The sequence below is a fragment of the Rhipicephalus sanguineus genome, chromosome 4 (assembly GCF_013339695.2).
Source record: "Rhipicephalus sanguineus isolate Rsan-2018 chromosome 4, BIME_Rsan_1.4, whole genome shotgun sequence".
NCBI classification, from domain to species: Eukaryota; Metazoa; Arthropoda; class Arachnida; order Ixodida; family Ixodidae; genus Rhipicephalus; species Rhipicephalus sanguineus.
Genome location: NC_051179.1, coordinates 109,038,679 through 109,059,852, shown reverse-complemented (window position 1 = coordinate 109,059,852; position 21,174 = coordinate 109,038,679). Strand labels below are relative to the sequence as shown.

The window sequence follows — 21,174 nt, the reverse complement described above, 5'->3', positions numbered from 1 at the left end:
ACGTGGCCTCTCTTCCGGACAGGCATTTTTTTATAAATACCGATTTGACTTTTCAGGAGACCGGCCTCGTCAGGTGGCTGCTCATGCGCATGACATAACTGTGTCGGTGTGCGGGGCGGGTGAAAACTCTCTCGAGGCAAACGGTGCTAGCTCACGTAGCAAACGCTGGTTGGTCTGGTGGGCGCGCGTCAGAATGTCATGTTGCCTTTAGTTTTTTATACGTAGGTGAAAATAGGACGACGGGGGACCCTCTTGCTTCTCGAACTCTCGCGTATTAAGCTATCATTACGACAGCATCATGATTACTGAAACCACGTTAGGTTGAGAATAACTAGACTTCACCGGAGGTAGACAAAAAATGGAAGCGTCAGGCCGGTGACAAAGTTTTGGTAAGGACCAAAGGCAGGCCATTGAGAGAAGCTCGTAATATCTTCGTTTTCTTTTTTTCATCCATTGTGAATCACGCTCTGCTTTGACCCCTCCCCCCCCCCTCTCTTTCCTAATGGGAACTATGCGTACGCCTGCGGACGTATACATTAACACAGGAAGAACGCGAGATCTGAGCGGCCTCTAGTTGGGTTTTTGCGGTATTGCGAAGCTGCGGGCACTGTCACCCCTGAAATTTTTATCTTCAACATATTTGGTCCTACCGTGCGGATGCTGGCACGTGAACAGATGCTAACGATACGCACGCTTAATCACGTAGAACTGGAGGCCACAGGTCTGGTGCATGCGGACGAGCTGGCGCGCGACTACGGCGCTCTGAGACACCTGCTCCTCTTTTGGCCGGCGAAGGGCAACCTTGTGGGTCCGGACATCGGGGACACCTCGCCAGACGCCCTCGCGTTCCTTGACAGGTGGGTCGCATGACGGCCATGTATACCTGACGGGGGAATTGATTTCAAGCACATCGAATTCGTCGACAATCTTTTTGAAAGCCTGGTGGAGGTGTGCGGAGAGAAGAAAAATTCTGCAACAGTGGCGCATCAATCAATGCCAAAGGCTGTCGATAGATCGAGCGGCGAATTTTATGACGAAACCATGACACTTCGATCTATACGAAAAGGTAAGGGACAGTATGGTCAGAGGAGAGAAAAGAAGTGAATGGTTGTTTTATTTCTGTTCACGCTGGGTATGACCTGCATCATCGCTAAATAGTTAGAGGTGCAAGATGCAAGGAAAACAAACAAACAAAATCACAAGGCTATGTAAAACTCATTAGTTCGAAGCTTCACTCTTCTAGCTGTATACTACCCAGCTCTCCAGTTCTCATTTATTCACGAGGATTGGTAGGTAGACCGATGGGTATCAGGAGGCTCAATGGGAGAACCACGTAGGCTACACACGCTGTATATGTGCAGCGGGCATTTGTTTGCAATAACTGTCATGCCAATAACTGTAATTGGCAGTAATGTCAGAGCAAAATATCGCCTATCAGGGCGCTCAAGAGCGCTATGATGCACGAAGCCCCAGCAAAACGTCAGTGTCTGCACAACACCTTCCGCATAGAGAACTAACCACTGTAGTATCTAAATGTCCGTCATGGAATGTTAAGTGCTATGTGCGTCATCATTTTCGTTTTATTAACGAATAGATGAGTGAACAGACGCTGAAACTGCCGCATAGCGGTCTTGTAGTTAGCCACTGACTTGTTAGGGTTGCATCTCAGGCGAGTTGAGTGGGATCCCGTTGGAAGTGTTTGCTGCGCACACATATCTAGGAAAAGCAACAGGCAGAGACTTCACTTAGTTCCTGCATGTCCCGTGCACTTTCACGGCTGGTACATTGGCATAGCGCTCACGAACTCTCACTCCGAGCTGCGTTTTAACCTCCCAGAACACATATGCGTTGATTCGAAACCCTGTAGGCCTTCATGCTCGTGCGACTTCAAAACAAACCGGCTCACTGGTATAGTGAACAACGGGTCACTCACTGCTTTCTAATGGTTCGCATCTAATCGATATACCGTCTCGAAAGCATTTAAATTGTTTGTAGCTATCATTGCGGCGAATTTAATGCTTCTTCGTGCTTCCATACCGAATGTACTGCGTAGTAGTTATAGTACTTATATCAATACGTAATTGAGAAACTGCACCACGAACAGTGCACGAAAAAACGATAGACGAAATGGTTACAGACAAGGAAACTACGATGCGGACTGGAGAGCAGAAGGTAGGTGACATGATAACCGAATTGAATAGGAAGAATTGAAACTGGCCTGGCCGTGTAATGCGCAGTGTACTATAACACGTTGTTTATGTGGATAATAGAATGAATACCGACAGAAGAAAAACAGATTGGAAAACTCTAGAACATTAGCTGGTAAGGAATTAAAAAAAATGCCAGGCCTGCGATGAAACCGCAGCACAGTCACAGCTAAAGCTGGAAGAGCGGCGTTTCTAGAGCCTGTTGTAAGCTCACTTGGGGCTACTAATACAAGCACACTAGCAAGGTACCCATTACGCCATAAATCACAATTTTTCTGAAGATGGGAAGCACCTACTAAGCCAATATTCGTCATTCTGCGGAGAAGCGAGGGACCAGCTACACGTCTGTAAGGCATTATGTGCACTTTGTTGAAGCGACGACTGATGACGATGAAGAATTATGGCTCATCCCTTTGTAATGAGTTGGAAGCTTTAAACGGCCCACCGGTTATGTAATTTGCATTGGGTGACGCCCGGTCGCTATTTCCCTCTCCCGCCATGCTGTATTACATACGTTGACGTGGGAGAGAGAGGAATGAGGGGGGGGGGCGAAGAACTTTATTCAGACTTCGAGGAAATGGATCATGCGCTTATGGGCTTCCTTGGCAACCAATACAAGTGCACTTGCGAGGAACCCACTACGCTATAAATCATTGTAATTTTTGAGAAGTAGGGAAGCAGGCACTATGCCATTTTTCGTCATCCTACGGAGAGCCGTGGTACCACCTAAACGCATGTAAGGCATTATGCGCACTTTGTTAATGCTGTGCCTGATGACGATGAATTATGGCGGAGCCCTTTGTAATGGGTTGGAAGCATTCAACAACCTACTCGTTGCGCAATTCGCATTCTGTGACGCCTGGTTACAGAATTCGCGTTGTGCGACGCTTGGTGCTTATTTTACTCTTCTACCACGTTATATTGCATATGTTAATGTGGTCCCTTCCCGACATGAAGCCTGTATAGGGCCTTTTTGCAAAGCAGTTTCCAGCAACGGCATGGCTCAGAGGTTGAATACTGGGCTCCCACGCAGAGGGCTCAAGTTCCAACCTGGTTCCATCCTGGAATTTTTTTTCTTATTTCGAGCGATAGCGGTTACGGACATCGGCGGCGGCGGCGGACAACTACGGTGCCAAAAACGGCCGCTGAAATGATCTCATAACAGCTTTCGCTGTAAAAAACTAAATGTAAGAACAAAAGAATCGGCTAACGCAAGACAGGAGCGGTTAGAGACAGTTTTAATCTTCGTAGTCTAGTACTAAAGTACTTGTGACGAGGGTGACAATGATGAAGTATTAAGAAAAAAGCACAAATATAGCAGTTATTTCAGGAAAAGCACACGGAGTCTCCTCGAATAGATGTAGTATCCGATCAGATCACGTTTTGCATTTCGTGATGATGCTTAAGACTCTTTTGACCCGGAGCTCCCGGAGACAAAGACAGTCCGCGAAACTGCAACAAGGTGTTTGACGTTCAGGAGGGACCAAGGGGGAACAAAAAAATTGCAATAGAGTGGAATTTCATGGAGTGGTGGAGACAGCGTTAATTGATGTCTGGCCTCAGCTTTGTGGAGTCTTGTCGGCCTGAGACCTCTACAGACGAAGCGCACTTGATCTGTTGTTATTATAAAGAGACACAAAATAGAAAAAAGGCGATTTTTCTCACATTAATAAATTACTCATTCACAATTCCAACATCACCACGCTTGCCGTGAGAACACGCTCGGTAAGCGAGAAAACGCGCAAAAAGAAAATGCGGGTGGCGACGCCGCCTTGAAATTTCCTGACCAAACTCCGTGGCGTCATAGATTTTGACGGCATTTACTAGCTCCTACATAGTTTCTAACCAGTAAAAATGAAGCAGATTGACCTCTGAGGGGCCATAAACGTAACAGACCAAGTTTCAGGAAATTTCGTTGAACCAGTGTTGCCAAAATACGAAAAACACGCTCGAAATCCGTGGCGTCACGTAAAGCGATTTTGGCGCGAAATTTAAAAATGAAACTTTGACCTTGATTTTCTCCTTTAGTGATGAACTTATAATGGTGAAATAAATTAACGATATTAGAGTTCTCAGGGTACATTTTATCAATCTAAACGGATCCATTGTTTTTCACTTTAGTGTCCATTTAATGCTAGGCTAAATGAGGGCCAGTCAGAAGCAGCCTTGACCGTCTTCGTTTTTTTCTTGCGTTATGCTTCCTGCATTGCTAAGGTAACAGGTCGTTATTTAGCGTTCTTAGCGTCATCCTAGTTCTATTAGCTCTAGTCTTGCAGCGACTGTAAACAAGCGCGAACTGAGAGTTTGCCCAAACATCATAAAAAAAAACTAATGGAGTTCTTTTTTTATCTATTTCCCAACAGTTTCGTCGAGGACGCGTACAAGAGTATCGACGCTGTGACCTTCCACTAGTAAGTATATTGTTCATTACTATATCTATTTCATTTTCTCTATGGGACTGCATTTACAAGCTGCACAACGGCTGTGCTGCAAGCGGGCCACTATTCCTTTGGTTGATTGGTCCCTAAGGCCATGCCTGGCGCAGCCCTCTGGATGGATGTAGGTAGCCTTGCGTCAATTTAAAGGCCAGGCGGAGCTCGGGCTACTGTTTGTTTTTTTGTCTCCTAAGTCGGCCATTTTCAAAGCCCCATTCAAGCCTGAAATATTGGCGCTGCGAAGATAGTTCTCCAGTATGTAGCGCTTTTGTCCACCCATTCTCTTGAGCGAGCATTTTGTCCCCTTTGTACGGTTCTCCTTCCCATATGTCCACTTTAAGCGCAGCGATAATTTCTAGGTGACATTACTTAAACGCCCGCCACAAAGCTCTCATAATGTCGCGCTGAGCCAGGCTGGAACTGGGATTCTGTGATTTTTTTTCGGGGGTGGAGGTTGGGGGGGGGGGGAAGGAGGAGGCCTGGTCAGGGCGAGCTCATTGTCCTTTAGATATCGTGCTCGAGCACACTTTCGAAATGAGCAAAGAGCCCGGGCCATGCTCGGTCCCAGAAATGAGCCCGTACGCACAGACCTACGCTGCACATCGTTGGGACAATCTTTGACGAAGGAACGCCGCTGTCAAGCGGTTCCTTTTAAATGCGAATGCATTTCTTAGTCGAGCTATGTCAGGCGCCGTGCGGCGTCCGCGATCTCTCTGCTCCCGCCCCCCTCTCCCATAGCAACAGCTGCGAGCGCGCGCGCTCCTCCCCGCCCCTAGCAACCGGAGCAGAAGGTGCGGGCGGATCAGCGGAGAGTGAGTGGAGAGGAGGAGCGCGTGAGGGCGCTCCTCATTAACTATTATGACGACCTGTCGAGACACCTGAGCGCAAGCCCACAGGATGTGTTTCATATCCGCCTGTTGCCTGCATAACAGGCATTTACCAGCATATTGGTCGAGTTAATAACTGCTGTAGGTCACCGGATTCGGATAAGTGTTGGTTTGGAGGAGGCGATAGACCCCCATCTGCGGCTTATTGAGTCTCGGGTGGGCAGGGGAATACCGCGCCCTCGCCTATCCATAATACTTAGTGATTTCGTTGTAACTAACCCTGCTCTCTCGTCTCTGGCTGAGGCTGCTCGCTGGCTGGGTGAATGAGTTCTCCAGCCATTGAGTAAGCAGCCACGTATCAAGGGAGAGAGGCATGCGCAGGTATCCAGACGACTTGTATGTGTCCGTTGTTTTTGGGATTAATTAAAATTTGAAACGCCTCCGGCGGTGTTCGCCCTCTTAAAGAATTTCACACCGCTGTCTTTGAGTCACTAATTATGTGCTTGGCCGACGTTGAAACTATTGCCAATGCGATCGCTGATTCCTCTGCAGTTTTCTGCGCTATGCGTTCGTAATGAGCCGCTGTCTTTTATGTTATTCTATCCATTTATAACTGCTACAGCCATTCATTGTTCGTGTATTTGAATATTTCGCTACTTCAACGTAGACCACGTCCTTGATGTTTGCATATCTAGTTCTGAGGGTCTTTGCGCTCTCCGCACGCCTTTCTGCGTCGTTCTCCGGTTGCATGTTTCTGGGAATCGGTAGAACGCTTATCCTTTCGCGTATTTCTCGCGGTATGCCGGCTTTTGTACCCTGTTGCGTTGCATAGCCTACATAGAGGCAGTGAAGTATCCTCGTGCCCGTAGGAGTCGGTGCTAGTGTTTCATATTGGGCTGCTTCGTGTGTTTCTATTAATTCATCTAGGGTGTCGTGTGCACCTAATGGAAGTAGTGTTTCAGGTGTCATGACACACGCTGCCGCCCTATAGAAGCTTGTGCCAATCCGGATCTATTTTAGATGGCTATAACGCTTCGCATGTTTCAGCTTCGGCTTGCTCATGATGAAAGTGGTTTGCGTTGCCTTCACCCGGAGAATATATTCTTTCGCTTCTTCAATAGTTATTTTTGCCGCACGCAGTACCGCGTCTTTTATACTCGCAGAGTTATGCATCGAGTCAAATCCCTCTCAGGATCAAATGACTTGTAGTCCTTGTATACCTTGTAGTCCTCTGGCACTTGAGGCTGTCGCGACGCCGGCGTTCGGTGCTTGCGCCAGCTGTCGCGCGTAGTCATCAGCTGATGCGTCTCGTCAGTCTCCCTGGAGCTGTTGCCGATACTCGAGCGTTCCTTAGTCCTAGATTTTTGGCGGGTGTGTGCCGCCATCCACCCTGGATCCTCATATTTTTCCTGGGAGATTGTCTCTCCGACTCCAACGACGTCCATATCCTCTGCCGATGATGGCCCTTGGCGGAGAGGGGCCCAGTCTCCGCTCAGGCCAGGATGTGAGAGACCCGCTCACGCGGAGGGTGGTGCCGTCAATTGCCAAGCGAGGGCTAGCGGGGCCGCCTGCGTGGCGGCTCACGAAATTTGGTGCTGTGCCCCAGTGAGGGGCTCTCCTGCTAAAAATTGGGGAGGGGCGAAGCATGCAGTGTGCGCCAGTGTTTCCCACAGGAAGATCGCTGCTAATGGGCAATGTGAGGCACGAGAAAAATTAGACACAGAGGCTCGAAGTCTGCTTTTAGTTAACGTGTGTGCAGCGAATTTTTTGTTGAACTACGCACAAGAGAAATCTCCCACCGGCACTACATTGCAGGTCAAGATTCAGTGCCTATATATACGGGGTGGCCGGTGAACGGTTGTGCAGCGTGAGCAGTCGGTTTTTTCAATCAAGAAACTCGCTAGCAGAAGCTCCTGCGTCTCTCGCAGACGAGGGCGCGTTCTCGATCCTTGCAAACTAGTTCAGTGTTCATCGCAGAAACAGCTTTTCCATAGTCAACACGTGCCGTTCGCTCTCTCTGGCCACACGGCGAGCGCTGAGGCGGTGGCGCCCTCCCTTGCGCTCAAGCAAATGGACCGTCACGAGAGCAGACGACGATGCACGCCGACACGCCGAGACCCTAAGGTGCTTCGCCCCTAAAACTTGTAGTCCACGGAAGACGATGATGTTCCGACGTGCCTCATCGTCGAAGGACGGTTTATAGCCTTGAGTGCCCGCTCGCAATCGTGGAAAATTTACACAGCCCATGGAGAGCGCGGCTTCTCAACTCGGCCCCCAAACGCCCAATGCGGCACAGGGAGCAGCTGCTCGCTCACTGCTTCGCATTGCGTGGAATTTTTTTTTTGGCGGAGCTGCTGGTGGAATGATAGCTGGGAGGAGTTTTATCGGACACGTTCTTTCAATACATATAGCAAAACTAGGTTAAAAGACACACGTTTAAAAGGAAGTGCTTTGCTAGAACTCCGACTGTGGTCGTTTTTAATATCTTGCGGATAAATAGTTCTTAGAAAAATACAGTTGTAGGTCGAGCAGCAACGATGGCTGTATAGAATGAGAGAAGGGTCGATGCACTATCGCACTATGCCTTTCGTTCTGTGTTCCTTTTTGCTTAAAAAAGCGCTCCTGTGGTGGAGCGCACTTGATACAGTAAATAGTTTCCCTTATTAAAGTGTAATACCCCGGCCACACGGGCACTTAAAAGTGTTTTAAGCAAGACGACCTCTTGCGAACAAAAAAAAAATCACTGCATCTCGCACTAATTTGAATCATGAGGAGTGGCGAAGTACAAGGTATCGATAGTACCGGTATGTCACTGTACGTCACCCGCGCGTTGCCACTGCGAATGTAAATTGAGTGGCATAAAGTGTATATATATATATACAAATGTATTCCTGTGGTTCCACTTTAACGCTCTTCTATTTTAATCCTCTTGCTATATTTCGTGTATCATGCTGAGTTCTGGATTCCGTTTTCCCTTCAATATTATTGCTTTGTGGTCTGTGAAATGAAGAGCCAATGGTTCTTCGAGTGGATCTAACCTAAAGTTCGCAAAGACAAGGCCTATGCATGTTCCTCGGGTGGTTGTTGATTGTTTAATGCATCGTAGAGCGTATAGAGACATCATATACTGCATAATCCAGTCGCTGTCCGAAATGTCTACGTTGAAGTCGCCCACCATGCGGAGAAACCTGGGATAGATGAAAGAAGAAAGTAGCAGCACTGCATTGTCTGCAGCGTGGCAGGTGACCATGACTTCCTGCTATTTGCAAGCAAGTCAAACCGTTGCGGCTAACTCCAGGGGAGCGTGCGGTGCCTGGACTTGCGAAGGGCGCGGGAACAGCAGACAACTCTAAAAAGGTAGCAAATTGGGCGAGTTTAAAAAGTACTCATGACGGCCAGCGCGAACAGAATACGGACGACAGCGCCTGTGTCGTCGTTTCTTTTTCTCGTACCTGTTTTGTTTGCGCTGGCCGTCATGAAGGGCAGATCGTCAACAGGAACGCCAACGCTTGTGCACACACAGTTCACGCTAACGGAAAGCCAGAACACTAGCAGGGAGCCAGAATGAGTTGAATGAGCGAAGCATGATTGCGCCTAGACTTGGGTTAATAAATCCTGCAGCAAAACGCACTGCTGCTTCAATGAAGGGGTTATAAATTACCGCGCTTTGGCAACGCTTGTGACATCGATACCACACGAGCGCGCCAAATGTTGTAGTGCCAGCAGTGTTTAGAATAACTGTGGTACCGCCGTGGCGCGATACGCGCCTTATAATTGCTATCACCATCAAACGTACGTTTCAGGACACTGCCTTTCATTTTTTTTTTACAACTGGTGGCATTTGAGTGTCGCCGAGCTCTTTCTTCTGCAGTGAATATTGCCACGCCCGCTTCTTGTTTTATTTTGATGTATTCGGGTTTGACCCGCAAGGACAGTTATACCCATGTTACACAGGCAAAGCAAGCGTGGTTACGACCAACCACGGTTGACCGCGTTGAACCGCGGTTAGCGCCAACCACGGTTCGCCGATGTTACAAAGCGCGAAAGCATCCTCGGTTAAGGTGGCTAACGCCATCTGGCGTAGAACAAACTAACTGACGCACTAATCAACAGAGCGACGTTCTTTTTACAAATATGCCACTTATTTCTTGCATAATGTTCTTCAAACGTATAATTATGCGAATATATTTCTTGTTCAGATTGTCTATCTTCATCCGAACTTGCTTTGACGGGAATTGGTCTGCGTCAGGCGGAAGTTCGGCGTTTAACTCGGCTGTAATTGCCGCGTACACCTTTGCATTGCGTGACGTGCTCCGCAGATCACGCAAATGATTTTCCCACAACATTATCAGGCTTTCCGTGGTCCGTGTCGTCCAGTTCGTTCGATTTTCACGCGCGCTCGCCGGCATGCACTCATCGGTGGTGGGCGCCGCCATTTTCTCGGTTATCTGCCTAACCGAGGTTGCCAAGCTCGGTTTCTTAAAACCGCGGTTAGCGGCATAACCGCGGTTTCGTGTGCCGTGTAACATCAGCGAACCGCGGTTAACGTAACCGCGGTTAGCGTAACCGCGGTTTAGGCTGCCTGTGTAACAAGGGTATTAAACGCTCCACGCAGACCGCGCCGCAGTGTTTGAGAAGCTTCGCGATTGTAGTAGATCACTTTGTTAAGAAGGCGCGCACGACGCGAATAGTCTAGATTATTCCAGAGCTTGCTCAACCACCAGTGATAAGGCTGGAAAGTTCGATTCGTGATGTATAAAAGACGGCGCGTCCCAGCCATGATCAGTTTTTATCGACCGCTGACGCTGTGTTCGCCGCTATCAGCGTGCAGTGTATATTGCTGTAGTTTGACTTTCCTTTTCCCAGCCACAAGTTCGGCCAAATAAAGAGCTTTATCTTGGACACGCCGACTGCCGCCTTCGTCGACGTCACGACCCCGTGACAATATAACCACTTACCTTTTTCTAATTGTACATGCACTAACTTTGTTTCGCAGCTATCACCACCGAAACCCCGAGGGAACTCTGGCCGACATCCTGAACGGGACAACGCTGCGCGGTCTCTCGGACAGCATCCAGCAGCTGTGGTCGGTGCTGAAGCGAAACGGACTGCACAAGTCGCTGTGGATCACTGAGGCAGCGTCTGCCGCCGGCGACGGACTGCTAGCCATCTCGGACACATACGCGTCGTCGCTCGTGTGAGCCTGCCTGTCTTTCTATATGTACAGCACCCTTGGTCACAAACCAAGTATGCACTTTCCACTGCACGATTAAAGAAATACTCGTACAGGTGCACAGGTAAATATGCGATGCACAAAACAGAGTCTAGAACGTATTTCTGGCTCCCATATTGCTTACGCCAGATCCAACCACCAATATTATAGCCGTCTAGATTTCTTTTTGCGATACTAAATTACGCAACACTTGCTACGTAGTGCATGTAATCCCGCAAAGTAACGCCGGTAGCAAAATGTTCCTATGTCGTCTCTCGGGAACTACGTTTCTTCTCAAGTCCGGAAACACTAAGCCACGAGTAGCGTGGTTTCATCGTAAGACGATTTAGTGAATTTTTAAGTGTTAGTGAACATACACGTTAGCCGAATGCTTCCAGCGTTCGTCGCAGCACATGGCATTGCGGCCAATAAATTATCATTTAGATAGATATGAAGGGCGTTTTTCTGCAGTATGTTATGAATTACCACTGATAAAAAAAAACACACATTGTACTGAGTAACAAAAAAAGGGGGGGGGGGACCCTTGAGCTTCGCCTTTAAGAGTTGAACGCGATAGCGAAATCTGACCCAAGCCAAAAAAGGGAAAATATGAGAGTAACTGCGAGTTTTAGTCCTAAAGACCAACTGTTACTCCCCAAAAAGACCAACTGGAACAAGATGGCTGACATGTCTGAAGTTGGAGGAGTAACCGTTTAGTGTTAGGTTGGAAGGGAGCAACAGAAGGACGAACGGCAACGGTTGCTCTCGGCGTGCAACCGTTACTCTCCTGCAGGACGTACCCTGTGTCGGTCGATGCATGGGCCACATTTTCTTGCGGGCTGGCGTAAGGAAACTATTTTTTGTAAACTGAACAGAGAGATACGCACGCTAAAAGGAATATTTAGCTTGTACGTATACTTTTTAATGTTACCGTGTTACCGGAACACATGTTTTAGAAAAGTTTTAGCTCCCCGTACGTAAACGTTTACGTACATACGTAAACGGATACCTTTACGTTCGAATAAACCATGAAATGGCGATGATAACGGCATTTAAATTATATTTAATTTATATAAGGTTGTATCACCGCCGCGGCAAAATCACGAGGGGTTTTTAGCGTGTCCCGGTATACGCAAAGAGCTGTAGAATACCGGGTTATCTGACGATGGTGTCGCCATCTTGTGACGCTTCGTGCAACCATAGTTGTCGACACGTTTGTTTTCGCCTAGTGTTTTTGAGGAAAAAATGATTGAAAAGGTAACTCATTCATAATTATGCTGCGATAAGGCATATACACCAGAAGTAGAACGTACGATGTTTATGCAATAACAATTTTTTGCTTGCCTAGTTCATCTTGTTCCCGCTAGATGGCGTCACCTATCCAGCCTGTCGGGATACTTATGTCAAGACTTCTCACGTTTTTACGGCTTCGGTATTCTATTTCTAGGTCACTCTAGTGACTTTAGCCTCAGTAATCCGGCTGAAACAAGGTGATCGCAATTAGCGCTCGCACTTCGGCTTATTTTTTACTCGGCGGCTGGAGCCTCGGCAAAGCGGGTATCGCGAGTAGCCGCGAACTAAAGCCCCTCCATCGCGTCTGCTGCGGAAAACGCATGGAGGGGCTTTACCGCGAACGAAGGTGGATTTGCAAGATAGGGCCGTAAACGTAAAGCCAATCCGGCGAGTAGTTCACGTTCTGTAAAGGCCCGCGCATGCGCAGATTCCTTACGGCATCTTGTAACACGGTAACGTAAAGCTAAAGCCCCTAATACAAGCTAAAAGCTCCTCATAAAAGGCATAGTTGCACTAGAACGCCAGTAGCTGAAGCTGCTGTCGTCGCAAGTTAAAGGGCACGTTTGCGTATAACATTTGGCATAAATATATAGCCTGAGAATGTGGCAATCAAATGCGAAGCTTCGCGAGACTCCGTGTATACTTCACGACAAGCAAGCGGTTGAGAGAAGTACACAGTTGATAGACTAAACATTTGCGGTTTTATGCTGAACGGCAGTACAGCATAAAACCGCAGCACAAAGCAGCAAAAGCCCCGACTGCAGGGTTGCAGCAGCGATAACGCAACGCATACTTATATTGCGATGCGCGGAGAGACTGACAGCGAGCTAATGCCGCAGCCCCCCCCCCCTCATCTTCCTCATCTCTACCTTGTCACTGGCTGATTTTGGCGGGAGGGCAGCTATCGCAGAAGAAGAAAACACACTTCCGGGCAACAAAAACAAAGAATAAATTACTGGCATTTTAACTAGCGCAAAAGGGAGCATGCTGGCAAAGCCTGTGTTTTCGCGAGAGACTCATTACCTTGACGTTTTCAGATGTTTACATTGTTACATTCCATTCTCTTTCGAACATCACCACTGGTTCTGCACGCCTATGCTAATTTCACTAACGTGTCAGAACGCGCAGCGACCCATCGGTACCTACATAACTCGCTTTCCTTTCAGACGGCGCCGTAGCGTGTAATGGCGTAGTGGTTAGCGTAGTGGTTAGCGTACGCGCATTGCGATTAAATGGTCGCGAGTTCGAATCCTGTATGTTTGTTGTAAATTTTCTGAAATTTATTTCTGAATGAGATGTCTGTATATCGTTTGTACATCTAAGTTATCTGTATAAACCTCAATATGCTCTATAAGTCAATCAAAAACAATTTTTTTTGGCCCAACAAACTAAGGAGTAACGGGAAGGAGCATCCGTTGCTCCCTCGAGGAGCATCCGCTAGGAGCAACTGGCTGGAGTAACAGTTGGTCCTCAAGGAGTAACTGTAGGGGAATAACTGTTCATTCCCCGAAGGAGCAACTGAAAGGAGATCAACGGTTCGTCCCCTTGCCGTTGCTCCTTTTAGGAGAGTAATGAGAGAGGCAATGCACTTGCTCCCTCAAAGGAGGAACCCCTATACCCCCGTTGCTATCTTTTGGCTTAGAGCATAGTGCGTGCTTCAACCACTAAGTGCATACTTAATAATGCGTGTGCACACAGACACACACGCGCGCGCGCGCGCTGTGTATCTATTGTAATGGTACAGGTTTTCGATCTAAAGCACTTCCCTGTGCTAGAGTCGAGACATATTTCTCACAATGCCTCACAGATGGCAGCACATTATCTAACGTTTGCTGTTTGCTTGATCAACGCCTCCTCTAGAAAGCAGGCGCTGGCTTGATATGTTTTCCGTTAAATGGACATAGTTGTCCATTTTTGGAGCTGTTTGAAAGTTCGTGTGTGTTTTTAGCAGCGACGGTTGCACTATCCCGGCTTTCTTCGAAGCATGGTGTCGCGCAAAAAAAAACGTAGTTTGATGGCCTTACCAATGCGCCTACAAATCGCCGAATGGGCTCATTTTCGTCGTGACACCTGCTGAACAAAATGCGTTAAGGAGACCCCTTCCAATACATGGCATTTATGTAGTGTTTTTTCCCCGAAGCAGTTGCAAGTAACATCGTGGCTTTGTGGTAGGACGCCTGCTTGCCGCGCAAACGGCCCGGGTTCGATCCTCAGTGGGACCGAAGAATTTCATTGTTTATTTTATTTGCATCTTTTTCGATTTTTCGGTCACGGACGATTTTTCGCTCACAAGCGAGGTAGCGACGCCGACACCGACGGCGGCACTTCTGCAAAACGAGCTCTCTAACGCTATCGCGTTAAAATATGCAAGGAGGTGATTGGCACCCTGCCGAGTGCGCAAGGACTCAGCGCTGAGTGAAGATTAGGAGGGCTTTTGCGTCTATAAAAAATGGCGGCAACTCACGACGGCATGGTGAAGACGCGCTGAAAGACGAGCGATTGGGAAGCTGTCAAGATACCTTGTGAAATTCTTATTCTATTTAGCACAACGTTCACGGTGCTCTAGAGTAGCGACTGTTTACGGCATATTTGATGAACAACGCTGTTACATATGAAAACCAAATAAAACTACTGGAGCACCTTAGCAATTCTCACGATGTGCCACAGCGAAAGGATTAATTGACACTGGGTGCGATGTCTGAAAGCAGCACCCAGTGACCCAGGGTCCAGTCTGTTTCCTTGCCGTATCGGTCGCCCTTCATGCGCTGACGAGATAAGCCTCAAGTCAGTAATTCATAGCAACTAGCCCAAATCTCATCTCTAATATTGTCTGAAGCGCGTGGCTTCCCCGACAACGTTAAATGCAGAGGGAGTGGTTGCGAAGCGTGTAGGGCATGCATGGATGGATGAATAGGTGCTGTGAGCGTTCCCTTTATAACGGGGCCGTGACCTGCGCTCCACCACACTCATTTATTTTAAAAGCTCGGCCTCATGCCTTTGTCACACGAATTAAAATTTCTTCCCACAGGAAAAAGCTTATTAAGTCATCGTATCTGGGAGAGTTTTACGCTAGAATAAGCTTGGTTTTCATGCTGTTTATTTTTGTTTCTTAGAGTCCATACTTTAGCGCCACCAATCCTCCAACCGTCTGTCATGCACATGTTTACCTATGCAGAGTTCTTTCTAAAATCCAAGGCTTCATGAAGGCTACACCCGGTTGTATATCTCCACATTCACCTAAAAATTCTGCCGTTTCCTTTGCTTTCCCACAGTAAATACGTTGATCTTCTTTATTACTGAATCCGACTCTATGACTAGTTGTTACAAGGCAAGCCGACCTCGCTTCAAACAATAAAGCGCTTCCCTTTGAATTATCATTAAATGCCTCCCTTCTTATTTTGTATTTAGCCTCGCGGCTGTAACTTAAAGCCGTTTTATTTCACCATGACTATTCAATTAGTCCTCCACCTTTCTAACTTTTCATTTAACGCTATTTGTTGCCATATTGACTTTACTGCCAGTCATACGCTTGCTAGTGAGCTTTCTTGTTCTTTTTCTCTGCCCACCTACTGTCTTTCACAATCACATCCCATAGCGTCCTTTTCAGCTTCATTTGTTGTCTTCCCGTGAACGCGCAATGCAAGGCGTCCCACAGTCCGCAAGGGTACTGCGCCTCTTGCGGACGCTAGCCGCAGCAAAGGGTGGCAGCGTTGGTTTGGGCTCCTGGCGCATGTCAACTGACAGTTCGGTTTGTGCTAACCTAACCAATAAAGAATAATGTTCTTAGAGGGCCTTTAAGGAGCCCGGAAGATCCCGGAAGTGAGAATTTTTGGGCTATTTTGTCAACTTCCTTCAAACTAAAGCATTTAGAATTCACAACCGCTTAATATTGGCATTCGCCATTTTTCGTAGCTTTTAAATACTCCTGCTTATTTCAGTTGTAAGTTTGTATATATGTGAAAGAACCTTGATAAGGTCACACTACAATTCGTCATGCTGTCATAACGGAAAACGTTTTGAAATAATAATCACAAAGTGTCCTTTAACAACCTTCATGTCACAATTTGCCTGAAAATAGTCTTGCACTTTGACATTCAAATTTGAGTACCCATACAAGTTCTCCATATAATAAAAAAAGTTTTTGGAGCAATCTAATTGTTTTAGTTCTGTAGGTGCGTTAGGCAGATTCCCACAATTCAGTGAGATACAGAAGTCAAGAAACTAGTCACTTACGAAGTTAATGTTATTTTTGGGAGCGCAAGCAGCGTTAACGGAGGTCGCGTTTATGTGTTTACACCAGCCTGAAATACGGCGTGTTCTTTTTTGCGGCATCGTATTGCCTGACGTCCTTTTTATCGACCATTTCTAGTTGTCAATGAAGCTTCCTTGGTTATTTAGCTGGCTTTTCAATACTTGAGCGTGGCGACAGCTTTCTTTATTTCTTTCGTCCTTTTGAACTGCAGCATATATCCACACTGTCGACTCAGTGTGGTTGTGAACCGGTTTACGCGGAATCACGACATGTTTTTTTTTTCAATTTTATTTTGTTGTATTTGGCTTTGGCTTGAAACGAGGTATCGGTGTCTTATCATTGTAGTATGTGAACACGACGACCAGTTCTTAGTGTTCGGAAACTGCGAAAAGCTCGAAATACGATGCTTACAGACATGCAGATAGGTGTGCGCTACCGATAAACGTCAGCGGTGTCATTTGCGTCCAACATTTTTAAGACTATTTTTGCATTTAGTCAACGTCGAATGTCCCGATTTAACACACAGCTAGTTCACGACTCTGGCCAAAAAACAAACAAACAAACCAGAACAAAAAATAAAGAAGCGGGCGAACAAACAAACAAAGAAACAAACCAGAACAAACAAACAAATAGACAAAGAAACAAACCAGAACAAAGAAACAAACCAGAACAAACAAACAAACGGACGAACAAACAAACAAACGCTTATGCCATCGTTTGCAGTTGGCTTGACACACTGGGCGCGGCCGCCAGGCAGGGCGTTTCGGTGGTGTTCCGCCAGGACCTGGTGCAGGGCAACAACCGGTTGCTTGCCGACGACGAGTTCCGACCGCTGCCTGACTACTGGATCAGCCTGGTGCACAAGCGGCTGGTCGGCACCCGTGTGCTCCAGCTGCGCACGCAGCCCAGGGACGACGCAGTGCGGCTGTACGCCCACTGCCTCAGGGATGGAGCCATCAAGGTGCGCACTATACAACCGCATTTGACGTTCAGAGTAGAGCTGCCTGCGGGCCACGTAGTACAAAGGAAAAAAAGTGCTGTTCACAAGAGTGTCTGCACACTTCGCTGCCTCGATTGTGGATGTAGCTAGGGAAAACCAGTTTTTAGATGCAAAGCATCTTATGGCGGAGTTCGAACCGGTGGTGTGCGGCGTGACCACCCTTATTGCGCATGCGCAAACCCTCTCTACACACCTACTCTCCACTTCCCCTCTCCACTCCCTTTTCTCCTGTCCCCTCCCCCTCTCCACTTCCCCCCTCCCCCTCCCCCTCTGAAAAGCGGGCTCGACATGCCGAAACGCTGCTTCGCATCGCCTCATGGTCCCCTTTAGCGGGAGATGGCGTGATTTTTTTATTAAACATCACTGGTCAGCTGCTCTTGCTGATAATATTGTGTTGTAAATAAATGAATAAAATAAAATAAATAAATAAATAAATATGTGTGCATTTGCAATTTTGCGTTAAGCTGGTGCATGCTACTTTAATATATTATATAGTTACGGGGAATATTTATTCCCCGTAACAATATGTATTTCTGGTACCGGCACCAAATAGCAATTTTAAGATGCGGAAGCATCTTATGCTCGGGGCAGTGTCCGTTTTTCGGCGTCCGCACCAATACTGCGCATGCGCCAACTCTCCCCCTCTCCTCGCATGAGCGCGAGGAGGTGGCGTGAGCGCTGCCTCCACTTCGTTTCTCCTCTCCCGTTTCTCTCTTTCCGCCACAGTTGTGCGCTCGTACATAATGCGGCGCGCGCTCGGTCGCGTTGCACTCTCCTTCGCGACGGCGCTATGGACGCTCGCGAAGCTGAACATAAACGGCAACGCCGGCAAGCGAGTCTGGAAGCTGCGAGGCCCCGAAAGCACGCGTTCGCTGTGCTTCGATAATTCTCTCTCTATGCAACGGTGTGCAAAACGCCATGAACAACGTCGGCGCTAGTTGCAGCGGCAGCGGCACCGCCGTGGAGCAGAGGAAGGCTCGGGAAACCGAACGTGAACGTCAGCGTCAGCAAGCGGTAATTCAAACGCCTCGACAACCACAATCTCATAAGTCACATAAGAGAAACGGAATCTCGATGCGCAACCCCCGCGATGCTTTCGCATCCCACCATGGTTGCCCGTAGGGGAAGAGGATGTGTAATTTTATTATTGGCTGTACTACAGAGTTCGTGTTTAGGCCCTGTTTACCTCCACTGCAGGGTCACCGTGGCGGGGTGATCGTGTTCGGCCTGAATCTATCCAACGAGACGGCCGTGCTGTCGGCCAAGGATCCCGAGCTGCAGGCGAGTCATGTGATGGCTTACGCAGTGGGGCCCGACCCCGCCGGAAACCTGGTGGCGGAGGATGTGCTGCTCAACGGACGCCGCCTGACGCTTAGCGAGACCCTCCGCTTCCCGGACATCTTGCCGGCCGTCCTCCATCCTCGGCAGCCCATGGCCATCGGCGCTTACTCGATGGCCTTCTTCGTGTTCGCCGACTACAAAGCGCCCGCCTGCACTGGAACTTTCTGACCTTCTTCGCCTCGTCCTGAAAGAGGCTCATGCGATGTGGTAAGGTTCCTTCTCGCAGTTTCTGCAACGGCAGATTCTTTTACCTTTCGATTTGTTTATACACGTTATCTGCAAACCCCACCGGTTACAGGAAATGCTTCCTATAGCCGCCTACTCTGGGTACCAACACTGGGTGTTTTTTCAACTGAACTATAGGTATATGCCTGAAAAATTGCAGCAGTGATGTCATTGACTGTTTGTTTCTGCGCGAAACAAGAAAACTACGTGGTGTCGGAGTGATTACCTCCATCCCGCCGCCTTTTATTTTTGTGTAACACTCTGCCATCCTTCTGCGGCAAGACGAACATTTTTGTGTACATTGCTAAAATGTTTTCATTTGGGTTCATTATGAAACAAGGCGCTGAGCGAATTGGCAATGCACTGTAGCGATCAGCTGCTCAAAAGCAGCAGGAACGCCCGTATTGTGTTCCTTTCTCGTCCCTGGTGTATTTGCGAAGTTGATCGTCACAATGGAAGAAGGTAAGGCCTCAAAGGGGTAGCGTACCTTGCCCGAAAAGAACTACCAGCGCTTCTTTTAAAGACCACTGCCTGAGGGAGACTATAGCCCGAGATCTGCGTCTCTGATTGTGCTATTCTCGGTCATTTTCACTAATGTCTTCGTCACGTTTTCTCTTTTTTTCAGGGATCACCAGAGCGGCCTCCGAAAGATGTCGCGTTACGTGGTATTAATTGCCGAGCAAAGCCGAGCAATAAAAAGAAAATGCGCGTGCGGTCTGCCTCAGGGAGGACTGAGATGTGTTGTTTGTATTCGTATGCATTATAAATATCCGATTCATAATTGCCGCTGCCTTGAACTTGAAGAGTGTATTATGCTTATCGCCTTCGCTGTGTCCCGTCAATAAAGTTCTCGTATTCACTTAAAGGTTTGCTTGTGGTTTACGCGAAACACAGCAGTTGCGGTTCCATGCATGTGCCCTTGTTACGCTAGGGCGCTGCCACATTAATAAAAAAGAAAAAAATGCCGGGGGACGCTCAGTACTTTCTAAGAATATGAAGGCGAAAGCCTAGTTGTTAGATACATAGCGATGCGGAATGAAGCGCTGAGTCCACGCGGAGACGTAGGGCACCGTGCAATGAAATTTGCGAAATGCGACGGCAGCGAAAGAACCCAAAGCCTAGAGGGGAGAGGCAACCAAATTTGGCCCGGTCCCGACTAGAAGCAAACGTGACTCGCACGTCTAACCCTCGTCTAGATCGTGTACGCTTGGCAGGGCCATCGCCACAAGATCAGTTTGGAACACGCGTTTGTCACAGTTATACTGCACTGCTGCTCGCGCGATTGGAGCTATTCCTAAGAATTTTTTTATTCTTTACACTTATGGCACATAACACCCCCGCGGCGTAAGAAATTACACGACTCATAACGTTTCGCCGGGTTATCGTAGTGATGTCTAAGCGGTGTTGTACGCGATGGTTTGGTGCGGCGTCATGTGCCAGGTAGCTCCTCACTTCGAAGACAACATTCAGCGCGCCGAGAAAGCGCGTCGACACCTCCCTGTGCATACAAAACAGCAGCGCTTTAACTGCAGGGTACAGCGCTGTGCAGACTTGTCTTCCGCTCTGTCCTGTTCGTGTGCTCCGAATTCACACGCATCGTTGTGATGAGCAGGCGCAAGGGGTACAATACCGTTTTATAAAAGGACAATTTTTTAAAGGTTATGTTATTTCTTCAATGTCAATATCATAACAAACCTTATAGCAGAGTTGCCGTTGGCGGTTACTTTGCTTCAGATTGGCTCCATTAGGAACTTATATGGCAGCGAAAGTTTCAAGTTGGCTCTGTGACTACTATCTGGCTACATTGAACTTTGAACCTGGCGCATTAGGAGAAATTTTTCATATTAGTTGCATATAAAATACGTTGTTTCCAAGCTATTTGTCATGTAACACAATTCGCGCGCATGTACTTCCACCAGCAGAAACTGGCGCCCATCCAAGCATCCCAAACGAACGCGTAGGGACCCTGCGAAGACGGAGTGTCGAAGCTGCATAGGTGTTGGCAAACGCGTGACTAGCATGACATCCACGCTGCCCGCCACCTATGCTGACCCTGCGCGCCGGTGCTGAGGCGCAGCGTGCGTTCTTGTGTGAAATTTACAAACACAGAAATCAACAACAAAGTGAAGCGGGACTGCTAATCCACAATCAGATTTCACTGCTTAAAGCTAATCGATTTCGGCCTGCGACTGCAAAGAAGGACAGCCTGAAAGTTTATTGCTCCTGACGATGAAAAATATAGCGCTGAATGAACGGGGACACAAGAGGAGGACCCACAATTGCAGTATGCACCAACAAGCTCAAATTTCGACAGTGCTTTAATGTTCCTGCTGACTTGCTCTGTCTCTGGCAAGAACTCCATCCATTCTACATAAACAACAT

General features: G+C 47.8%; 1 protein-coding gene across 1 annotated transcript in view; it reads left to right on the top strand.

Moving 5' to 3' along the window:
• Nucleotides 1-18,769, top strand: part of LOC119391492 (heparanase) — a 36,764-nt gene extending 17,995 nt beyond the window's left edge. Inside the window, exons 5-9 of the mRNA XM_049415304.1 lie at nucleotides 707-857; nucleotides 4,553-4,618; nucleotides 10,466-10,666; nucleotides 16,950-17,187; nucleotides 18,424-18,769. Of these exons, the coding sequence (XP_049271261.1) occupies nucleotides 707-857; nucleotides 4,553-4,618; nucleotides 10,466-10,666; nucleotides 16,950-17,187; nucleotides 18,424-18,735 (968 nt within the window). The 3' untranslated portion in view covers nucleotides 18,736-18,769. The remainder of the gene's footprint in view (nucleotides 1-706; nucleotides 858-4,552; nucleotides 4,619-10,465; nucleotides 10,667-16,949; nucleotides 17,188-18,423) is intronic.
• The last annotated feature ends 2,405 nt before the right edge of the window (nucleotides 18,770-21,174 follow it).